The sequence below is a fragment of the Solanum verrucosum genome, unplaced genomic scaffold (assembly GCF_900185275.1).
Source record: "Solanum verrucosum unplaced genomic scaffold, falcon-dt-bn FXZP01000121.1, whole genome shotgun sequence".
In the NCBI taxonomy this organism is placed as follows: Eukaryota; Viridiplantae; Streptophyta; class Magnoliopsida; order Solanales; family Solanaceae; genus Solanum; species Solanum verrucosum.
The window spans coordinates 1333112-1355708 of NW_026020509.1; the positions used below are offsets into that span (position 1 = coordinate 1333112).

At 37.1% G+C, this 22597-nt stretch overlaps 3 protein-coding genes across 3 annotated transcripts in view; 1 reads left to right on the plus strand and 2 right to left on the minus strand.

Annotated features, from left to right (window-relative positions):
• Nucleotides 1–436: 436 nt before the first annotated feature.
• The window catches only part of LOC125809755 (CASP-like protein 4D1), a 96098-nt gene continuing 73937 nt past the window's right edge, over nucleotides 437–22597 (plus strand). Inside the window, exon 1 of the mRNA XM_049489354.1 lies at nucleotides 437–446. The gene's annotated coding sequence lies outside the window, so the exon portion shown is untranslated. The remainder of the gene's footprint in view (nucleotides 447–22597) is intronic.
• On the minus strand, nucleotides 9798–10553 carry LOC125809754 (E3 ubiquitin-protein ligase RING1-like; the record flags this gene model as incomplete). Its single annotated transcript, XM_049489353.1, has 1 exon — nucleotides 9798–10553. A coding segment is annotated over exon 1 (756 nt), but the record flags the coding sequence as incomplete, so codon positions are not given.
• On the minus strand, nucleotides 12673–22585 carry LOC125809749 (uncharacterized). The gene is made up of 9 exons (XM_049489347.1): nucleotides 20919–22585; nucleotides 20473–20821; nucleotides 19600–19684; nucleotides 19419–19475; nucleotides 18954–19013; nucleotides 18646–18867; nucleotides 15099–15373; nucleotides 13810–14980; nucleotides 12673–13381 (listed from the first exon to the last, which is right to left on the minus strand). The coding sequence occupies exons 1-9, from the start codon at nucleotides 22555–22557 to the stop codon at nucleotides 12914–12916; spliced, it is 4326 nt and encodes a 1441-aa protein (XP_049345304.1). The 5' UTR covers nucleotides 22558–22585; the 3' UTR covers nucleotides 12673–12913.

The window sequence follows — 22597 nt, forward strand, 5'->3', positions numbered from 1 at the left end:
GACTATAAATGAAAATATAATAATTAATGAATATTTTGTCAATCTTTTAAGATTTTCTCATGTATATATGAATTTCCTCACTCTCTTCTAAAAATCAATCACTTGAGAAAGAAAAAAAAAGTTGTTTCCTAATAGAAGGAAGTATGAGTTTTGCTAAGATGGTTATGGTGATTTTTGTGTATATGGTTATTTTAGCTATAATAGAAGGTGCTCATGGTGTGCCATTTTGCTGTGGATGGAATCCTGAGTGTTGTCAAGCATCTCTTCAAAAAGAATTACCAAGGCAAATGAAATTTATTCCATCAAACACATAGATCTATCTTCTTGTTCTTACTAGAATGAACTATATGAACATGGATCCTTTTGTTCTATTATAGAACAAAAATGAAATAAATATAGTTCTTATTACTATTTTTTTTTGTCTTATATTAAAAAAAAAAAAAGATTCATAATAGTATTTTCTCCTTTTTAAGCAATGCTAGTGTTGATGTGAGTCTCATGTTTGATATTACCTTTATCAAATGGCTATTGTTATGTTCCCTCAATGTTGCTATACTCGAACCTGGAGGATAAGGTTCTTATTTAGAATGAGGGTATTGTTGTGAACCAAGTCGATTTTGTATGGGCCTATATGATAGAAGTGGTGAATGGGGCAGATTAAGTTGAGATTGTTAGACCGAGTAAAATATTAGAGAGTTTTGTTTGGAATTCAGGTCTAGCTAAATATTGGCTAAATAGGACTAGGGGTTAGAGAGAAGAGTTATGTGTATTGTGAAGAAAATGTTCCTCTTTACTGCCTTTTATGATGCAGATTGGGCTTCTTGTTTACTCAGTAGGAAATCTGTGACATGATACATGGTCAAGATTGGTCAATCACTAGTATCATGGAAGGCAAAGAAGCAATCAACAGTGTCAAGAAGTTCAACTGAAGCTGAGTACAGAAGTCTTGCTTCCACTATGTCAGAGTTGGTGTGGTTGCTTGGGATGTTGAAAGAAGTAGATGCTGAGATTCAGTTATCAGTGCAAATATGTAGTAATGCGAAGTTGCTATTCAAATTGCTGCAAATCCAGTATATCATGAAAGGACAAAACACATTGAGATTGACTGTGATTTCATAAGAGAAAAACTGCAACAAGGACTAATTAAGGTTGAATATCTATCTACTAAAGAACAGCCAACTGATGCATTGACAAAGGGATTGTCTAGGTTGCAACATGAACACCTTTTATCCAAGCTAGGAGTTCTAAACATTTTTGCACCACCTAGCTTGAAGGGGAGTGTTGTGCTATAGAGAAGCTGGTAAAGTTAGTTAGAAGAGTGAAAGGATAGAAAGGGCAAATTAGTCTTTTAAAGATTGATTAGTTATAACAACTTGTCCTATTGTTAGGTAGGAAAGTTAATTAATTTATGAGTTGGTTAGTGTGGAAAGGAGCTTATATATAGCTCATTCATATTGTATGCAACTAAAACTTGTTCTTTCTTTAACTTCTTCTTTAGCTCATAAGTTGAGATTTTCTCATTTACAAACAGACATATACGGACATATATATAAATGCCTACATTCTCTTCTAAAAATCAATCACTTGAGAAAGAAAAAAAAAGTTGTTTTCTAATAGAAGGAAGTATGAGTTTAACTAAGATGGTTATGGTGATTTTTGTGCTTATGGTTATTTTAGCTATGCTGGAAGGTGCTCATAGTGTGCCAGTTTGCTGTATGTGGAATCCTGAATGCTGTCAAGCTTCTCTTCAAAAAGAATTACCAAGGCAAATGAAATTTATTCCATCAAACACATAGATCTATCTTCTTGCTCTTGTTAAAACTATATGAACATGGATCCTTTTGTTCTATTATAGAACAAAAATGAAATAAATAAAATTCTTATTACTAATTGTTTTGTCTTATATTTAAAAATAGATTCATGATAGTATTTTCTCCTTTTTAAGCCGTGCTGGTGTTGATGTGAATCTCATGCTTGATATTGCCTTCATCATGTATCCATGTGGCTATTGTTTTGCTCCATTAATGTTGCTCTAGCTACTCAAACCTGTAGGACAAAGTTCTTATTCGGGACGAGGGTATTGTTGTGAACGAAGTAGACTTTGTGTTGGCCTATGTGGTAGAAGTGGTGAATGGGACTGATTTAATTGAGATTGTTGGATCGATTAAAATATTGAAGAGTTTTGTTTGAGATTCAGGTCCAATTATTGATTAGTTAAATAGGACTAGGGGTTAGATAGAAGAGTTATTGTGAAGAAAATTTTCCTCTCCGTCTTCTTTCTAATCTCTACTTCTTATCCTCATTCTTATCTCTGTCCTTAGTTACTTGTTATTTTAGTATTGTTTATTGTAATTCCAGAGATTAAGTGTTGTCCGTATGTGGGTAAACCCCCACTGTGTAATAGCCTGCACAGGGGATGTAAACCGCATTAGGCAAGTTCGATGTGACGAGCTTGACTCAGAAGATATTGAGGGGAGATCGATATATCCCGAATCATTCGTGTAGATAACCACCCTCCAAACCAATTGAGACATCTCCAGAATTAATGTTTGAGTATTGGTGTTGAGAATTCAGATTTATAAAATGAGAATTTAAAAGTGAATCAAGACATATAGACTACAAAAGGAAATATATAATATATAATAATTAATAAAAAAATTGTCGAATCTTTTGAGATTTTCTTGATAGATACAGGTGCATATCTATATTATAGAAAGGCTTAAGTCATCGATAGCCACTTAAAGTTGTCCGCAAACTTCACTTAGACACATCATCTTAGGCTTGTTCCAATTGAACACCTCGACTAATTAAAAAATTTACCTATCGAACACTTTATAGACAATCAGCTTAAGTCATCGATAGCCAATGATGTGGCATAGTAACTAATCAAAAGAAGACACATGGTATTGGGCCTAAAATAACTAATAAAAAATAAATTATAAGGAAAAATTATACGTAGTATTTTTTAGAAAGAAAAGAAAAAAGAAAACCATCCTTACCCTTTTTCTCTTTCGCCTGAACCTTCCCCAAAACACCATACGCGGCCATTCTTTAATCGTACTCTTATCTTCAAACATCAATTTAGATTTATTGATATTCTTTCTTCTTCTTGAGTTGTGAGTTTTTTAGAATTTGAATACATTAATAATGTCAAAGAATAATTTCAAATTCATATTATTCTTGCCGGAAAAAATGGAGTTTCGCCGGAAATAATGAACACTAAAGTAAGAAGACGATCGATCACTGATTGCTTGTTATTTTTTTTTGTGTCTTTATGTAATGACATTTGCTTAACAAACCATGTCAATGAAATGGAATCTCCACTTCATCTTTTTTTTTTGTATTTCTTTTGTTTTAAGATTTATATTTAATTTATGTTTGTGTTTAATTTGACAAAAGAGATGAACAAGAGGTAAATATTTTTGGTGGCAGCAGAGATAACATTTTTTCCGACGAAAAATTTAAGGTGGCCGATTTGAATGTGTGGTTGGCTGTTTGAAAGGCTAAGGTCGTTTGACGATGGTAGACTTGTGGATGGTTACAACCAATTTGGTAAGCTGGTGTATTGGAGAAAGAGAATGGCTGGAAATCGAAAAGGAAGGAGAAAGAATTGTGAGTGGTGATGGCTGCAACTTGCAATGGAAAAATGGTGAGGGCAGCTTTCTCAAAGAAGAAGATATAAAATCTTTTCATTTTTTTGCTAAAAAATTATGCTTTCACGCTCCTCTCTCTGTGTGTAGTATAAATACTTTGCCATGTCAGCAAAAAGGGTTTAATAGGTAAAACTTCTTGTTGTCTAGGTGTTCAATAGGTACAGGTCTTAGTTGAAGTGTTCAAGTGAAATATGCGGACAACTTTAAGTGGCTATCGATGACTTAAGCCTTATATAAATATTCACTTTGTGTTCTTATTTCATTCCATTGAGAAGGAAAAAATGTTTCTAATGGAAGGAAGAATGTTATGGTGATTTTTGTGCTATTATTATGCTGGAAAGGTGTTCATGCTGCTGCGCCATTTTGTGGTCGGAGAGACCCTGATTGCTGTTAAAAATGAATAAACACTAGGGTGGTACGATAAATACTCTTCATTTTTAATAAGAGGTCTCAAGTTTTAAATCGTGTCTGTTAGGAAACATTTTACCCCCAATATGAAGGGGCGGACCCACCTTACGACAAGTAGTGTCATCCAACACTACTTCGTCGGAAATTTTAATCAATATACACACATTTCAGAAAAACAAAAAACAAAAATCATGTATGTATATTATACGATGACAAGACTAAACACAAATTTGCTGATGGTTAGCTAATTAAGTGATTCATTAATGTTGCAGCCACCTTGGGTTCGGACCTAGTTGGCAGCGTTTTGTGTTTTTTTTAAAGGGATAATGGTCTGAAAAATATCCTAACTTTGGCCGAATTTACTATTACGATACCAAACTTTAATGAGACCTATTACCTCAGACTATTTAATATCGTATTTTAAACATATATATTTGCCAAATAATCTTTTTTAGGCCAATCATTAAATGTCACGTATCAATACATTGATTAAATTATATCTATTTCTTTTTCTCTAATTCTAATTCATTTTAAACCCTTTCTCTTTCACTAGAATACAAATTCGGAAGACCACCATTCAAGGGCCAGGTGAGCGATTCCGGCATCTGGTTCGCTGATGGGTGAAGCCATTGAACTCGGAGCTCGCCGCTTCGGGGTGGTCAAGGTTGAGACAAAACACCTATAAAGCAAGACAAAATCGTAAATGGGAGAGGGGAAAGGGGACTGGTTCGCCGCTGGCTAGTTGTGGTGGTTTGAAACCGGTCGAGCTCCAGTTCATCGGAGCTACAAGCTCCTCGCCGGAGTAGCGACGGAAGCTGTTGTTGGCAGCTTGTTTGGTGTCTGGCGGAGGCCGGTTATTGGTGGTGATGGTGGCTATTTCATGATCTGTTAGCAGTATTGGAGGAGGTCGTTTGGTCGCTGTTTTTAGGCGAGTTTGGTAGTTGTTTTCAGGCGAGTTTGGTGGTTGTTTCCGGAGGGGTTTTGGATCGGGTTTGGCTGAAGCTTTTGGTTGTGTTGATGGTCGATTTTGTTGGCTGTTTCAGCTACTGTTTGATGGCTATTTCAGCTGCTATTTGGACGCAGCAAAAAGGGAAGAGGAGGAAGAATGGCTTGGGCACGAAATATGTTTATTAAAGGGAACAAAATGATTAATTTAATAAATTTAATGTATTAAAACGCGCGTGTGACACACTCAATTAACATAGACCGAATATAGATAAATATATCTGTTTAAAATACGATATTAAATAGTTTAGAGGGTAATAGATTCTCATGAAAAATTGGTATCGTAACAACAAATTCGGCCAAAGACAAGATATTTTTCAGATCCTTATTTTTTTTTAAAAAAATTGTAAGCTACTAGTAATTGTTAAAAAGAAATAGCTTTTGTCTAAAAGCAATATTTTAAAAAATATTTTTGAGAAAAATATATTATTTGTTTGGCTAGACACTAATTACTTCTCAAACGTGTTTTCTAAATTTATTGGTCAAAAACAATTTCTCGCCATAATTTTTTTGAAAAGCATTATTGAAAAAAAAAAATCAAAATAAGTTTGATTTTTTTGGCCAAATGAGCACGCTAAACCTAATACCCTTACGTTCGAAAAGTAGTTATTCTTCCCTCTAATTTGTTCATCTGTTCTCCTCCTTCAATGATGACACCACTTAAAAAAAAATCATGCTTACGCAACTTTCTAGCGCGAACCGAAATTTAATTGTGCCCCAATCCCGATACCAGCACGGGGTAAAAACCAAAAAACTAGATCAACCATGAACTGCTTCTAACACACAAAACAGCATACTGTATACATAAATTCTAATTGATCCCTTAAAAACTTTTTAAAGACCTTTCAATGAATCCAATAGAAACTAGAAACAAACTGAGGCGGAATCAAGCAGCCAGAAATAATTGATTTTTTTGTGAGCAGAATTCGTAAAATAGTTTTTCTTTTCTCCAATAAACAAATGACAACAGTATTACATGACTAAAGAGAAACGTTGTACTAGCTTTTAGAGCATGTGAGGCCTCCGACATCGATCTTCCTTGCAAAAACAAATTCATTCACATCACATGATAGGCTTGTCGATAAGATATAAAATTCTTATTCCAAAAATTAAATTCTACCTCAACTGATACTTGGAAGAGGCGTTTACAACATTGAATCAGATAATCAGAATTTACAAAGTCAACAACAACCTACTCAGTATAATCCCACAAATAAGGTCTTGGAAGGGTAGGGATTAGGGATGTACACAGATCTTACCCCTACCATTATGGGGATAGAGAGACTCTTTCTGATTGACGTAGAATTTACAAAGTCAAACCACCCAAAAACAGATGAAAGCCAGAGTTTCATTTCTAAAATGCAGGGCCCCTCTCGCTTCGACCTAAAGTTTACGGTTCCTTCTTGTAATTACTGAGTAGCTCTCTGATGTATTTGCCACATTGGTTGGTTACGAATACAGTACAAGATAAGGGTAATATCCTATTTGGAGGAATAAACCAATTCATTTTTGAAAAATCAGCCAAAATACATGATTTTTACGAAATTGTTTTCTAATCACCTCCCCCTGTTCTACCTCTCCTAATTCCTCCTTATAGCCAAATAAGTACCTAATGAACCTCGACAGAAGACCCTTTCACCCGCCTCCCTTGGGTCCATCAAGAAGGCAAATATTGTATGATAACTAAAGTATCAACATAACTGAGCCACACCCTCTTTGGCGTTCATCTTACATGATCTAATATAGAGTCATCTCAGCCAGAAGCTAGCAATACAAAGATACTATTTAATCACTTGATCAGCACGCAACCTGCCTTATGACTGTGAACAACTGGATACAGTAAGAACAAACCTAATAAGGGTGAAGATATGGAAAATCACAACCCATATTACAAAAAGACTACCTCACACAGGAAATTAGTTTGATTAATTACTAGGTCTGATATAAGACGATTTCCTGTCAACTAAGAACCTGGCCAACGTTACTGGGCAGCAAGTGCCCAAGTATAGCTGGAAATTATGATCTAAAGATCTAAATTAACTTGATGTCAAAAGAAAGAACAGCCAATACCTAAGGACACCACATCAAGGGATAAAAAAAAATGGAGTAAATTTCTGAAATTGGCAAGCTAACAGTGGCACCCTAGCTTCAATGGTGCGCACCAGGGAAACAACAACAACGTACCCTCAAGTGGGTCTGGGGAGGTGTAGTGGGTATGCCGCATGCAGCCCTTACCACTAACCTTGGGAGGTAGAGAGTTGTTTCCGATAGACCCTCGGCTCAGGAAAAAACATAAAAAACATCCAAGAAAAAGAAAGCAATATCATCAGATGTGGACCTCTTAACTGATTCCACATTAGTGAAGGATAAAAGAAGCGGAATTGAGGTGACAAAAAAAACATCAAGTATCATCACAGGGTAAAGATGCTGGCGTAAAGACATGAATGCTGTCATACACATCAAAATGACAGTGTATGCCTCAAGTTTCTACTCAAAAGCAAAAGACAGAGAAAATCGCACAAGTCTGTTAAGGTTTTACGCACCAAGCGCAATAAAAGACACAAATACAATAAAAATAACTACAAACCTAAACAACAGGTGTATCAACAGAGGAGTTAAAAAACTCCAATTAAACAAAATATATAAAGTCAAAATCATGCCATCCAAGTTCAAGTATCATCCTGAATTTTTTATTCAAATGTATGTATGCAGTTTAAATTTCCAGCAGGGTTTCTGTTAGATCGAAAAAGATTTTGATGATTGACAAATAGCGGAACAGATGAGTGCGACTAGAATTAGGAGAATGCCAACCACGCGAAGCAGAAGTTATAAGACGGTGGATGGATTGCTTTTACGACAAGAAACCAGTGCATAAAGTTTCCTTTCATAGAGGATTCCTACCTGGAAAGAAATATCAAGGCAAAGCCGCAAACGAAATCCTAAAAGGGAAAGGAATCCTTAGAAGGACCAACTCTGAATCAAAGAAACAATGAGCTTTGTAATCAGTAAAGGAACAGATAGTATGTACCTGTTCTTTAGGCAAATCGGGGGGTCAGTATTCCACAGTTTCAATGATCGTTTTCTCACTAAGTTCAAATTTTGTATTCCTATTACTAACATATTTGTCGCTAAGTTTCTTTAACAATTAATACATCAGCTTGACAAACAGGGGAATATCTATGTAGACTCGAGGGGGTGCCACAGCACCTGGACGTTTCAGTTGAAATTTTGTGTATATATATTTATAAGGAAATGTTTAAATATTAACCATGGCACCCAAAGAAACAATGAGCTTTGTGGTGCCAGTGGTTAAAATTCAAGTTTAACACCTTAGGTACGCAAGTTCGAGCCCTACAGGGTGTATTTTCTTGGAACTTTTTTTATCATGATGACATCCTTTAGCGAAAACCATTGCTCCTATGCAATAGCTCACAAACCAAACAAAATCACAAACCACACCATGCAATAGCTTGCAAACCACACAACATCACAAACGCAAACCACACAAATCACAAACGCAAACCACACAAAATCACAAACTACACAGAAAAGGTAACCCGCACTAGGCAAGCCCGTGCGACGAGCTCGACCCAAAAGGCAAACCTCTTACTTTCACTGGCAACCACACAAAAGAGGTAACAAGCCTGTGCGACAAGCTCGACCCAGAAGGCAAACCCCTTACTTTTGTTGGCAAGGGGTTTCGAACTTGAGACCTCCAACATGGAAGTCCCAAGCCCAAACCACTGGGTCACCCCCAAAGGGTGAGTTCTAGATGCTCCTCTCTGCACCTTATAAAAAGCAAATAATTGGAAACTCAAACAAGGCACAAAACTATCCTCAAAATTCCCTGCAATCTCGACTCTCAAGTATACATGGCTTTTAATTCTCTGACAGGATTATACCAAACACCTAATTAAACATCTACAAATATAGCAGATTTGGAAAAAAATCAGAACTATGGTACATACTTTAATCAAGATCCTCCTGGTTTGCTTGTCCTTGTCCTCGCGGACGTGGATTCGGCTCCCCATGAGTATCACCGCTACCACTACTGTTACCATCATTATTCACTCCATCATTGCTTCCCCCACCTCCAGTACTGTTGCTCGTCTCAGCATGCGATTGCAGCCCCCTTAACAGCCCTGGTAATGAAATCCTAACCCTTCTCTCCACTGTTCTAGGATTACCCTGATTTCCTCCACCTTCTGCACCCAGAGAAAACAAACCAGCATAGCTCTCCACTGTTCTAGGATTCCCCTGATTTCCTCCACCTTCTGCACCCAGAGAAAACAAACCAGCATAGCTCTCCACTGTTCTAGCATTCCCCTGATTTCCTCCACCTTCTGAACCCAGAGAAAACAAACCACCATTGCTATTCACTGTTCCACGATTCCCCTGATTTCCTCCACCTTCTGAACCCAGAGAAAACAGACCAGCATTGCTCTCCACTGTTCTAGCATTCCCCTGATTTTCTCCACCTTCTGAACCCAGAGAAAACAAACCACCATTGCTATCCACTGTTCTACGATTCCCCTGATTTCCTCCACCTTCTGAACCCAGAGAAAACAAACCACCATTGCTATCCACTGTTCTACGATTCCCCTGATTTCCTCCACCTTCTGAACCCAGAGAAAACAAACCACCATTGCTATCCACTGTTCTAGCATTCCCCTGATTTCCTCCACCTTCTGAACCCAGAGAAAACAAACCACCATTGTTGTCATTGTTACTTCTCATATTCTCATAATCAGAATCATCAGTTGGCAACTCAAACCGACATACAGGGCACGAATTACGCATTTCTAACCAAGGTAATATACAGCCGTCATGGTACATATGCTTGCAAGGCATTTGCTTCACCAATTCATCCAGCTTAAAACCATCTTTACAAACAGCACATTGGGATAAATCCGAATTCAACAGCTCATCACTCACCTTAACATCAGGAAGGCCCGAAACAGCCGATTTTGCAGCAGGTGGTGTACCAAGCATGTTCAAGTCACTCTCAGCAAGTTGATGGATCAGCTGCTCGAGATCCGGCCCCACAAAATAGTCACCAAAGTTCTCCGGTAACCCATTCTCACTTCCACCACCGCGGATAAGATTGTTTTCAACCAGCAATTGAATAGTAGCATCACCATCCCTTAAATAGCTATTGATGAACGTAACAGGGTCTAGTTCAACAGGTGATTGGCCGAAAAGGGCTCCACCATCGAAGAGTGCAGGAAGTTCATCGCCGCCTCCGTTACCGGAATCGGTGGGGAAGGAAAACGATGAGTCGTCTCCGAAAGGATTGTCGCCGGTGATAGGATCTGGAGGAGGGACGGTTTGGGATTCTTCTAAAAATGTACCATTGCAATTAGGGCATGAGAGTTCAGAATTTGGCAATGGTGTTAAGCTGACAGTGCTCTGACATCCGTAGCAGTAGTAATTCTGAGGTGAATTTCCGGCCATTTCTCCGCCGCCAGAGTTTCCGGCCGACGACATTAGATATATAGAAGAGAATTATGAGTTCTATGTGTAGTTTTTATAGAGAAAAGTATGAGAAAGACACAGAAGAATTTATCTGACACATTTTTTTAATGTCAGAATTTTATAACCTAAAGCCCTGTCTGGACATTATTAATGAAATCAAAATGATTTGACTCTAATTAAGATTTTTTAAGCTATATATGAAAATTAAAGGGGGTCGTTTGGTATTCGGTTCGGAATTTTTAAATTTTCAGTAGAACAACATGCTAACGGATAGTTAACAGTAGTATTGAAATACCGAACTTTTGAATAATTCGGTAATATCGTTTTTAAGTTGGCGCCCTCGTCTTTATACGACTTTCTTTCTCTGTGTTCTATCACTCACAGATGGCGTTTCTTCTGCCCTTTTTTTATATGTTGGTGTTCTATATGACCGACATAACACTCGATCTGTTAGATATTACGACTCTTTGAAAACTTTTTCAAAAGCTTTTAGCAAAAAATACAACAACAATTCTCATATTATAAAGTTAATACCTTTGCTCTTATTATTTCTGTTTTTCTATGCGAGCGCACGATATAATAGAAAATTAATTTTTAAAAAAGGTTGTGCTAAGGAGTCAGAAATTAATGTATGCACCCCAAACACAAATGAACAATCAATGTAAATTATAATCGAAGCATATGTGCCTAATCTTTTATGACCAAATACAATGCTATGTAGTAGTAAATACTACTCCCTCCGTCCCTATTTAGTTGTCCATATTTCCTTTTTTAGTTGTCCCTATTTAGTTGTCCATTTTGACAAATCAAGAAAGGACAACAAATTTTTTCCTATTATACCCTTATTTACACTTCTTGAAAATTGTAAAAGTGTATGTTGTTTCCCTCCAATTTATTTCACTTGAATTCAAAGAAGTGGTTGTAATTTTGAAGTGAAAAGTTGTCATAAGGGTAAAATTGTAACTTCACTATGCTAATCATTGTTGCCTTAATCTGTGTGTCATTTCTAAAGTGGACAACTAAAAAGGGACGGAGGGAGTAGTAACTAGGAAATACTATCCATTGTACAAAGTAAATGTATCACTTTGTACCATTGATTAGAATTTCTTTTGTCAACTCTTCTGATATATATATATATGGATTGTTTATATTTAGGCTTTAGTATTTCTCTTTGGACTTGTATTGATAGAGATATTGGTTGATATATGATCTTTATTAGGTAAATAATTCGATATTCGAAAAATATCGAATACCAAAGATATTAATGTCCTGTGCCAAATCTCAACTTGAATATCGTAAGTTTAAAATTTTACTCACGATGCCCTTGACAAGCTAGGAGAGGAAATGAGAATAAGGAGTTTTCGCAAATAGTGGCAGTTTGGTGCATAATTACTATACATAACCATACTAAACATAATACTCCACTCTTTATTAAAAAATAACACACGGTACAGTGTATTGGTGATTTGTCAAGCATGTATCTATAATACATGCATTGTGATTCAGGAGAAAATCACGCAAAAATCTTTTAAAATAACAAAATCCAGTAAAACATCCATATCTTCAGTGCAAAAATAGAAAATGTAATTTGGTTTCTCCTTTCTTCTTCGATTTTCAAACTCTATTGGCAACATGAAGGTTAAAAATCTGTCCAAATCTACCTTTGAAAATATAGTATCAATGAATCTAAATAAATAATGAAATATTGTATCATTATATTAAAGTATATGTATCTTATAAGTATAGAGTGCATCACGGTATGGTGTGTATCACTGTTTCTAGCTTTCTGTTTGTCCAATTTAACATAACATACTTTATTAATGAATTAACTTTAAAAATTTGAATCATTGTTTCTAAGCTTTTTGTTTGTCCAATGTATGACTAAATTAAGAATGAGATATATTATCAATTTATCACTATATTTAGAATGAAATACAGTTAGTTGTTTGTAATGTATAATTTATATTTGTATCGAAATATGGAATATATCACTGTATCTCAACCTGTGTTAAACAAGCTATGTCACTGTATCATTGTGTTCTTTGGTATTTACTCCATCTGGCGTCAACTTAATTCAGTGGTATTAAGCTGTTCCCATCAGAAAAGATATTTTTGATTTTGTTTTGAGGAATTTGATTCAACTTCATTTGTTGAATTCAACAATAAGTTAACAATTAATGTTATATACATACTACATTCATTTTCTTTTTTCCAGAATAGAATATTACAGCTGCACTTGCAGAGCTTGAACCTTACCAGAGCAGCAAGAGAACTTTCAAAAATGGGGCAAACTACCTTCCCAGCCCTAATATGTCATATGAGGCTACAAAAGTTAAATCAGCCAAGTTTTGTTTCCCATCATTAGAGTAAAATCAACCTACTTCATCTTTCTTAGTACTGTTCGGACTTTCCACATTTGTATCACCAATCAAGCTTGTGTCTGTTTTCCTTGAAACTGTTCTACGCGCACGTTTCCTGGAATTCCTGTGTGAAGAGGCAACAGAAGATTGGTTCACCTGTTCAGGCATGTCAGAAGCAGACTTCTGTACTGTAGGGTGATCTCTGTCCCACTTTGCTTTCTTTCTAGACCTCTTGGAACAAGTAGGATCTTGGGGTTTGCCAGCAGAATTACTGGAATGTCTAGACTTAGACTTGACTTGGGAAGAAACCGGCCTAGGTGGATTCGAATTCAAGCACAGAGAACTGGGCTGGTCATCCGTTGCTTTGTCAAACCTAGTAGCATGGTCTTCAGTAACGCTACAGGAATTTCCTTTTGAATTACCATGTGTATTAGGTACATGTTGATCATAAGAGTCGTCCAATGCAACTTTATCCATCTCCTGGCCAAAACAAAGTTATTGAGCAAAATAAAAGTGAGCAGAAAGTTGGTACAAGTCACCGTAAGACTGCGAATTCTGAAGTTTATGCTTGTTTTCTTTTCTTTTTGATGAGAAGATAGAGAATGAAGCTTATGATTGTAACTTAGTGTTGATGCAGTAGTTTCTGGGTGCACAATGTTTCCTAAAGTACTAACAACATACATAACATTATTACTTGCGCACAGATGAAAAACAAAATTATCAAGCTTGTGGAGTAATAAGAAAGGTTGGCACTTTACCACCTAATAATAGAAACACCGGGAAATTCCTGACATTTTTTAGTACAAAGAAAACATGATAGAGAGAATAACTAATTTGGGAAGCAATAACTGGACTGCCTTAATGGAAGTCCTAGAATTTTTTAGCAGAGAGTTATTTTCAAGAGGTACCTCATTTTCATCATTGGTTATCTCCTCAGATTCAAATATCTCCTCTCCTTCTGAGTCCTCCATCTCCTCACACTCAAACTCTACACTTTCTCCTATTTCTTCCTCTGAGTCACTGAGCTCTTCCTGCTCCATCACAATTTCTACAAGAGACTGGTCTTCCAAATCATCAACGCCATTTCCAGTTTCTTCATCGCTGGACAAAATCCTTGCAGTGGCACCTGAATCACTATGCTGGGTGGTTCTATTTGGAGTTCCATTGTTTAGAGGATTTTGATCTCTAGAAGCACTAGTCGGTGACCTTCCCATAAAATGGTCAGCCACCCCTCTGCTTCCAATAGCTTTCTGTTTACTGGACGTGAAACTCAAGTGCATCTCCAAGTCAACCTCATTGCTTTTTCCCATAGGGCTAGAGGGTATAGAACATGCAACATTTGAACTACTATCAACAGCATTCTGAACTTGAGTGCACCATCCTCTTGATGTTTCTGAGGTACAAGAGGGTCGTGTAACAGCAGATGCAACTTCCAAGTCACAATTTGCATCATCAGTTCTTTGCAGAAGCGGATGGAAGTCAAAACCAGATGATATTGAAGTTTTATCCCCGGGATTAGAAGACTTGTCAAGAAAGTTAACAGTATGGGCTGATTGGCGTGGATGATGAAAGAGGCTAAGATTAGGTCGACAGCCTGAAAAGAAATTGAACGAACTGGATGTACTAAAACTAGAGTTAGACTGATTATATGGCAAAGGGCCATCTTCAGGGGCCCGGAAGAGTAAGGGATGCATCCTTAGACCTGACTCATCCTTTTCGTCTGTAACATTCTTATTATCCTTCGACAATCTGGTTTCCTGTAGATTCTGATTACTTATATTGTTCCTCCCAGCACTACTGCTAAATGGTCCATCTTTCACAGAATAATTAGTATATGGCTTTGCAGCATTTGCAGTTTTTGGGACTGCATTGTCTCTCACACCATCACCGGTAGAAGCATCCCCACCAAAAGCCCTCGGATATGTTCCAACATGATAGCTTTTGAAAGCCGACTGAGACATTACTCGAACAGATGGTGGAAGATTAACAGGAGGCAGACCTGGCGCTAATTTAACTAACTGCCCATTGTTAAATTTACGGGCTCCGTTTCCCCGCGAAAAAGACTCAGTTTCTGACGACCTTCAAGTCAGATGATAAGCATACTGAGTCAGCACAATGGAAATGCAGAATGTCTGCAACCTCAAAATAAACATGAACAAAGAAGCAAAAAGAAGAGTAAAAAGATGCAATAGAGTACCTCAGAGAAACAGGGAACTCATTAGAGATATGGGATTTCCAATTTCTAGAACCATTGTTATTCATCTTTTCAGCAACTTGAGAACTCTCCACACCCAATAGCTGGAGTGGAGGAATTTTCTCTGCCGGGTTTGACATAGTATGATTCACTAGGATGCTGGATACAGCAGGCCTCCAATCTGCCAAAAAGGCCTCGTGAACATAAGCTTCCTCATTTCTGTCTGTACAATTATCTGCACCACAATTTTCTTCGATAGCGCTGTCAGCAACATCATCCTGCATTTTTTTTCATGAGCAAACACATGTTTATATATAACTGCACCCAGTGGATGCATTGGAAATTACAGAGCATTGAAGTATAGAACATTCTCAAAAGTGTAGGAACCAATAGAATCCATTCATCAATCATTCAATTAACTCAATTTCAAAAACAAAACAATCACTCAATTAACTCTGCGGTCTGCCTCAATCACAAACTAGTGATTTTGGCATCAATCGACGGACCCTAAACGTGCTCAGAAACATGCATCAAAACTCATCAGCCACATCTTAATATAAAAACAAAGGATTTACATTTTAGTCTACTGTTAACACAGGTAACACTTTTTTTTTTTTTTTTTTTTGATAACCGAGAAATCCGTCTGTGACCCGCCCTTTGGACCCAATCATAGCCTTCTAAACTCGGTGGATAATGGACCCGCCCCTCTACCCTTCTCCACTTAAATACCAGGCTTCGCTTTGTATGGTGTGGGGCTTGAACCTGCGACCTAAGCCACAAATCCTCCAGCTTTTACCACTCAAGCTAGGCCTTGGGGGTCACAGGTAACACTTGGTAAAGCCTCTTTTGCTTAAATTGTCCTGAGATAGACTTGCCTCATGAACTACTATCCAGCCAAAGCACAAAACATTGGGAAAACCTCTAGTTGCACAATAATTTACCAAAAACAAGAAGAAAAAAAATTCTACTACATGATGGACAACTCTTCGGCACCAACACATAAACATTTATATCTGTAGCCATGCAAGGTACGGGCATTCTCAGCTTAGCTAAAATATTCTGCACGTACAAAAGATCACTAACAGGCCATAAATATAATACTGATAGCAGATAGCTCAAGTGTGTTTATAAATCAATCAACAATCAGTTACACATCAAGCACAAACTTGCTGGGCTCAGCTATATGAATCCTCTACATTTATTCCAATATATTCTAACCCCTCTCATTCCAAAATTGGTCCTTTAAGCTTAACTAAGGGTTCTCTAAAACTGGCAATATCTCACAATAATATTTGGAATTAAAAAGAAGGAAACTGACGCTTAGTATCTCTTCGAAAGGGTTCTGTTGATTCTAATCAATGATTAACTTCTTTAAAAAGTAAGTTAGTAACCGTTGGTTTAGAAGAACTAAGGCTTTGTCTATTTAAATGCCTAGTCTTGTCCTTTCCAGGGTACAATTCCTCTTCTGATCTTCTCCATTCCAAAATACTATTCTTCTTTGTGAGACATGAAAAACAATCAGCCAAGTCACTGAATTGCTGCCAATTCTTCTTTGTTCCTTGTCAATTCTTCAACTAACTTCTTCTTCCTATACAATCATCCCTATATTGACATGCTAGTTACCAACCAACCTAAGAATACTCCTTCTGCTGGCAAAATCGGATCTAATTTAAGCGTAAAACTAACGACTGAGCTTGAATCACAACAAGCTGGTATCGCCAAAATAAATCCCTTGCTTCCATTGCGTCTGTTCTTAGCTAATTCACAAGAAATTATGTCTTTAGGGGACCTCCCTCCATACATGCCTAACTCGTCCATTCTTGGGAGATTCAATCATCATGTTGTACTTTGAAGTTTACATAGGACATGATCAAACCATCCTACATGATCTTCTTTCAGTTTATCATTCGCTATGTCTGCCACTTTGCACACTGGGCCTGATGTTACTGAAAATTCACGGATAACGAATGCATGATGATTAGAAGATTAATGATCATGTAATATTAAAAAGATTAATCTACTTCTTTTAAAAGTCACAAAGCAAAACGACTTCTATATAGATGCAATGAGTCCCTCCCATTTATTATTGTTACCCCAGACCTGTATATCATCCATTAGGTTTAGACTATCTATTTATTATATATCCATTTTTCCATCACTATTGCAATACCTTCAACTTTAGCCTTGAATTGAGAACAATGTTTTGAAACCCAACCAACAAGCAGTATGAAACATAGTGAGTTGGGCCATAGGAAAGTGGAGCCTACTATTAGGGGAACCGTAATTGAATCATAATAAAACAGAAGACTTTGATAAGACTCTTAATTTTTCTGAGAATCATAATTTGTTTTTCTTCCTCCTCCAACCACCAGCAGACCATAGTTATTATTTTTCTTTCTCCTCCTGTAAGCCACTGTCCACACTTTTGTATCCCCAGATCCTTGTTGCTTGGCCCACACCCCAAAGACATCATGTTCTCTCCTCTTTTGCCAGTTCAATGAAAGACCATAATTAATCGGTTTAAGGATAATCTCCATCCTTTGCTATAGAAATTTGATTTCTCTTGAGCAATCTCTTCTGTAAAAAGATTTTCAAGTAGGCTATAGTACAATACTACAATCTATTCAACACCTAACTATAGTCAAACAAGCATTAAATAATATCTTAGTCATAACATCTATGAGTATTTCGACATATTAGATAATTAGATCACTCCTAGTCAAATCTAATTCTTCCAGCTCTGGCTCACAGATTCAAAACACACTAATTTCAAGATCACTAATCCAGTAGGAAACCAATAATCACATTCAATGCAAGTCTAAGATAGCTGCAGCAAACTGGCCTAATCTATAGTAACTGCAAGCAAGTCTAGTCTACTTTGATAATTGTGGCTTACTAAAGAAAAAATCTGGATGTACAAATAGTAAACTAAATCCTTTCAACAAAAGTTGAGATTAGGATCAACTAGAGATTATAAAGAAAAATTTGATGATCTAAAGATAGAAGAAGTCAGACTAGCCGCTAGCCTACACAATTAGTCACATTACATGATCAGATTTAATACTATATCAAATGAACCATATATAAACCAGTTCATGCTAGAGCAAGAAAACCCATCTAAGTATGAATTTCTGCGAACTGTCATTAACCAAGATTCAGTATAAAATTTGACCCAGCTTCTAATTTCTAAAAAGAACTAAGATTCTTAGCTGATTCCACAATCATGACTATATTTCAGAACAAACCTAATTAAGTCTCACATGCAATAAGAGACTTTTCCCTATTTCTACCAGCTCCATGCTCCATATTTGATGGTAATTACTAGAAATTGGCTAGATGACGTTTACTGATATAGTGATATGGTAATAAGAAAAGAAGAAATATATCTACTGCATAGGTGAAAAATACAATTCTTGAAATAGTGATATTAAATTATTCACCCGACTGTAACAGAACATACTGGCGAGTCAGATACTTCTTGACAAAGTACACCTTTCCAACATCGACAGTGGATGCAAAACAGCAGCTTGAATGGAAGACGTAATCTTACCTTCTTTCTGGAAGAAATATGCCAAGTTTCCAAAGCACCAGATTTTAGTTTTTTTCTCTCTGATTCATACGACCGACGTTTTGCCTTCTTACTAGCATCAGATATATATGATTTCTGTGTTCCAATAGCAGTGCGCCACTGCCGGGGTAACAAGGAAGGATCTCTATAAGGAACAATAAACTTCCACACAGACATCCAATCAAGCTTGAACACCTTCAGGCCCTGCGTAATCATGACCATGTAAATAGTGAAGCAGCGACAATGGAAATGATGATACTGTGGAAATGTATGTTGCCATGTAAACTTACCTCTTCAATACGTGCAACCTCTTCTGCTGTCAAGGGAGAGTTTTTCATCCTCCGAACAGCCTACAAGAGTCATTACAACATTATTTACCATGATCTGAATAACATCGAGAATAATCCATCAAAAAATGCAGTCCTAGCAACACATTTTAAAAATACTGAGTAACTGCAAGAAAAGATCATGATTAATGGATGCATTGTGATTGCAAGTTGTAACTTGATTTGATGAGTCGGGAAATCATTGTAGAGTTAAAGACATTCTTGGAACAGTTGAAGGAGTGGAAGAGAGATCATCAATTTCAAGCTGGCTTCAACATCTCCAGCATGTCCCAAGTCCCAACTGATAGAATGAACAGATTGGGGAAGGGCTTTTGCTGGAACTTTTGTGGCAGTTAAAATAAAGCCATAATGTTAACACTATGATTGTTTCTTAATGTTCTATGTGCAATACTGACACTAGTAATAAACCTTTATTGGATTATCAGGTGCTTTAGATGATGAGCGATTCTTCTGTCGGACAAAAATCTGCAAAAAGGGTCAAGTATTTCACCATGTTAAGCACAAGTTTAACTCTAAAACTACAATGAAATCAAGAGGATAAATAACTGACAACAGAGTTGTTGCCATCGAAAGTGCACATAAGAATCACCTGATGCTTAGATTTGCAAGGAAGATACCGCTGCTGAATTGCTTTCCAATCTGTATTATACTCCATCAAACCCAATGCTAATAATCTGCACCAGATGCCAAGGTTATATTACTACACTAATCAATAAAGGTAAAACCAAAACATCAACATATGGGTAAATGGGGATCATCCATAATATTACAACTTTAAGAACCTTGTAGGGAATTGATGAAACTGCCTTAGTGAAAGACGAATAATACATTGTATTTAACAAAAGCACAATGAAAAGACTAGTGAAATCTTTATTTCAGAACAACTGCTAGGTTTTCACAGATATAGGTAATTAGCTTCACCCAGTTGTTTTCATACTTAATAGATGTAACAGAATTCTTTTCCTCTTTACGACAACACCTAATATTGTGTCATGCTGAGAAATAAGTTGCAAAGATCATTTACTTGGGAGAAACTTCAGAATGCATTTTTTCCATAAGATGTGAATCCCAACATTCCAACTTTGCAACTATGAACCCTAAAAAATTCACTACTTTCTCATTATCATGCTGAAAAATAAGTTGTAAAAGAGATCATTTATTTGGGAGCATTTTCAGAATGCATTAACTTTTCATGAGATGTGAATTCCAACAATCTAACTTTGCAAACTCCGAACCCAAACTAAAATCACTACTTTCTCTTTTCTTCCTATAGCAAGGAGCTTAATTCACCACCTATCACCATGGCAGAGACTGACGAATGTGGAGGAGATGAGCAATACCAACTAGCAAATGCAAGCAGGCACCAAAGTCACAACAATTTTACAATCACGGCCTAGTCAGTAAAACAACTCATTTCATAAGAATACTGGTGTTGCACAAAAATAAAAGGACATAAACTCACTCATCCTCTGCATCAGTAAAAAGCAGTCGGTTTGCTACCATTGCAGGGGGTGGCTTATGGGGATACAGAGCAGGATTAAACAAAGGATAGAAGCGCTGAGCTAACTTAGCAATCTCATTTGGAACAGAAGCAACTGCCTGTTGTTTAGCTTTTTCTACTAATACAGCAGCCAGAGTCTTCTTTGATTTTCGAGAAATTGATGAAGAAGGAGGTACAACGTTTGAATACAAGGAAGCACGACCATCAGGTTCAGCAGTAAAATGAATATTTTGCACAGGAAACAAGGGTTTCTTCTCCGAGCAGCTGTCAATCAAACCTCCTACTTGCCGACATTGGTAATCTTGCACAGCTGTCAATAAATATCACCAGTGATAAATTAAAGTAAGTATCATAAACTGAAAAGAATAAGAAAATCAAATGAAATTTAGTGTTCTAACATGATATACCATGAGAAACGTCATCCATGAAGTCTTTAACTAATTTGATTGGAGCCACATCAAGAACAGATAGTATTGGACCATTTATATAAGGTACCCAGGAGCCTAAAGGGCATCCCACCTGATTATTTGTAATAGCTTCATGCCTTCCTCTTGAAGGAGAAATTCTTTCAAAAGGCTGCACCATGTTAAGTCCAGATGAGCAGTCTCGCTGCAAATCATGTGCTGAAGACATTTTGTTGGTAATTTGGACAGGCGAAATATGCAAAGGTTCATCAGATACCGAAGGACAAACATACGGGGAGAAGAAGCAAAAACTGGGATATGGCACACTCCTACTTGCTAATACTTCATCACGTTTACGAAGCATTTGAGAAATCAATTCCCCAACATTAGAAGCAATGTGCCGTTTGGCCGGCTCAAGAACACAAACAGCAAAAACCTGAATAAGAAGTTGAACATGCTCATGTATCAAACAATGTAATTGTCCTATCTGATGGGGTGTAAATCCATTCACAAAGCCATCATTTGCAGGCAGCAGACTGGATGGAGGCATCGTGCCTTTCGCACCATGTACGGAATAAGGAGAAATGGGAAGATATGGTAACAAAGGGCGTAGTGGCCTATCTGGCAATCCTAAAATCTTATTCTTGTTCTCAAGAGAAGATCTCTGGCGCCTGGTTTGCCTGGTCTTAGGTCTTCGACCAACAGCCTCGTACTCTTCAATATCATCCTTCAGATGTTCATCAAGGTCACTCTCCAATGCCTCCTCAATTTCAAGCTCAAAATCTGCATCATTGTCTTCATCTTCATCATCAACATTTTCATTATCTTGTATATTTCCAGAATTTCCATCTCCACCATGTAAAACAGCTGCAAGAAACTTCCTGTACTCTTCTTCATCGTTGACATTCTGAAGATCATCCTCGTCATCAGTCTCCTGAAGAAATGTCTCAAGTTCATCAAGTGTAAAGCTAGCAAGTGAGTAGCGTGCTCTAGTACGCTTACATATAGCATCCTCATTATCCATATCTATGATGGATCTACCTGAATTTGCTATACTGTTACACCCTCCAACTGAAAGATCCTCAATGTGATCACCCCCTCCATTCAACACAGTCTTCTTGTTATTTGAAATTCCACTTTCAGGTTCAATATCTAGAGTGGATTCTCTCTCCTTAGGTTCAGAAGACGAAATTTTCCTCAAGTCTTCTGGACAAGCCTCAGAAGAAGCTCTATTTCGCATCACAATCTCCTCACCAAGTTCTTTGTCATCAATGAGACAATCCTGTGAAAAATCTGGCAATCTTTCTTCGCAACAAACTCTCAACGATTCATCAATGTTCTCCCCACTGTCAACGGCATCAGCATCCAGACCTTCGATTTCTGAGCTCAAGCTTGAAGAAGCGTCTAGAGAGACAGTTTCTTTTAACAAAGGATTAAAATCCATATCCTCGTCCTCATCTTCATCATACTCATTCTCGTTGTCACCCCTGTCACAATCACCATAAAGGTGTTCACTCTTTTCTTCATCAGCCTCTTGTTCTCGAGGACTTCCATTGTTGGATAGGTTGCCGCGTACCATGAAAAAATTATCCTGATTGGACTCCTTAACTTCAGTAGATAATGCAGTTGAGCTCAAAGACATCTTCAGCACAATATTTGAAATAGTTTATACCGAGGAACAC

Bases quoted from the DNA above. Each gene is read 5' to 3' on its own strand.
- LOC125809749 (XM_049489347.1), bottom strand. From the start codon at position 22,557: ATGTCTTTGAGCTCAACTGCATTATCTACTGAAGTTAAGGAGTCCAAT. The intron at 19,685-20,472 runs GTGAGTTTATGT...CATCTGGTGCAG, and splicing joins TTTACTGATGCAGAGGATGA to ATTATTAGCATTGGGTTTGA. The intron at 13,382-13,809 runs GTACCTCTTGAA...TGTTTTGGCCAG, and splicing joins TAACCAATGATGAAAATGAG to GAGATGGATAAAGTTGCATT.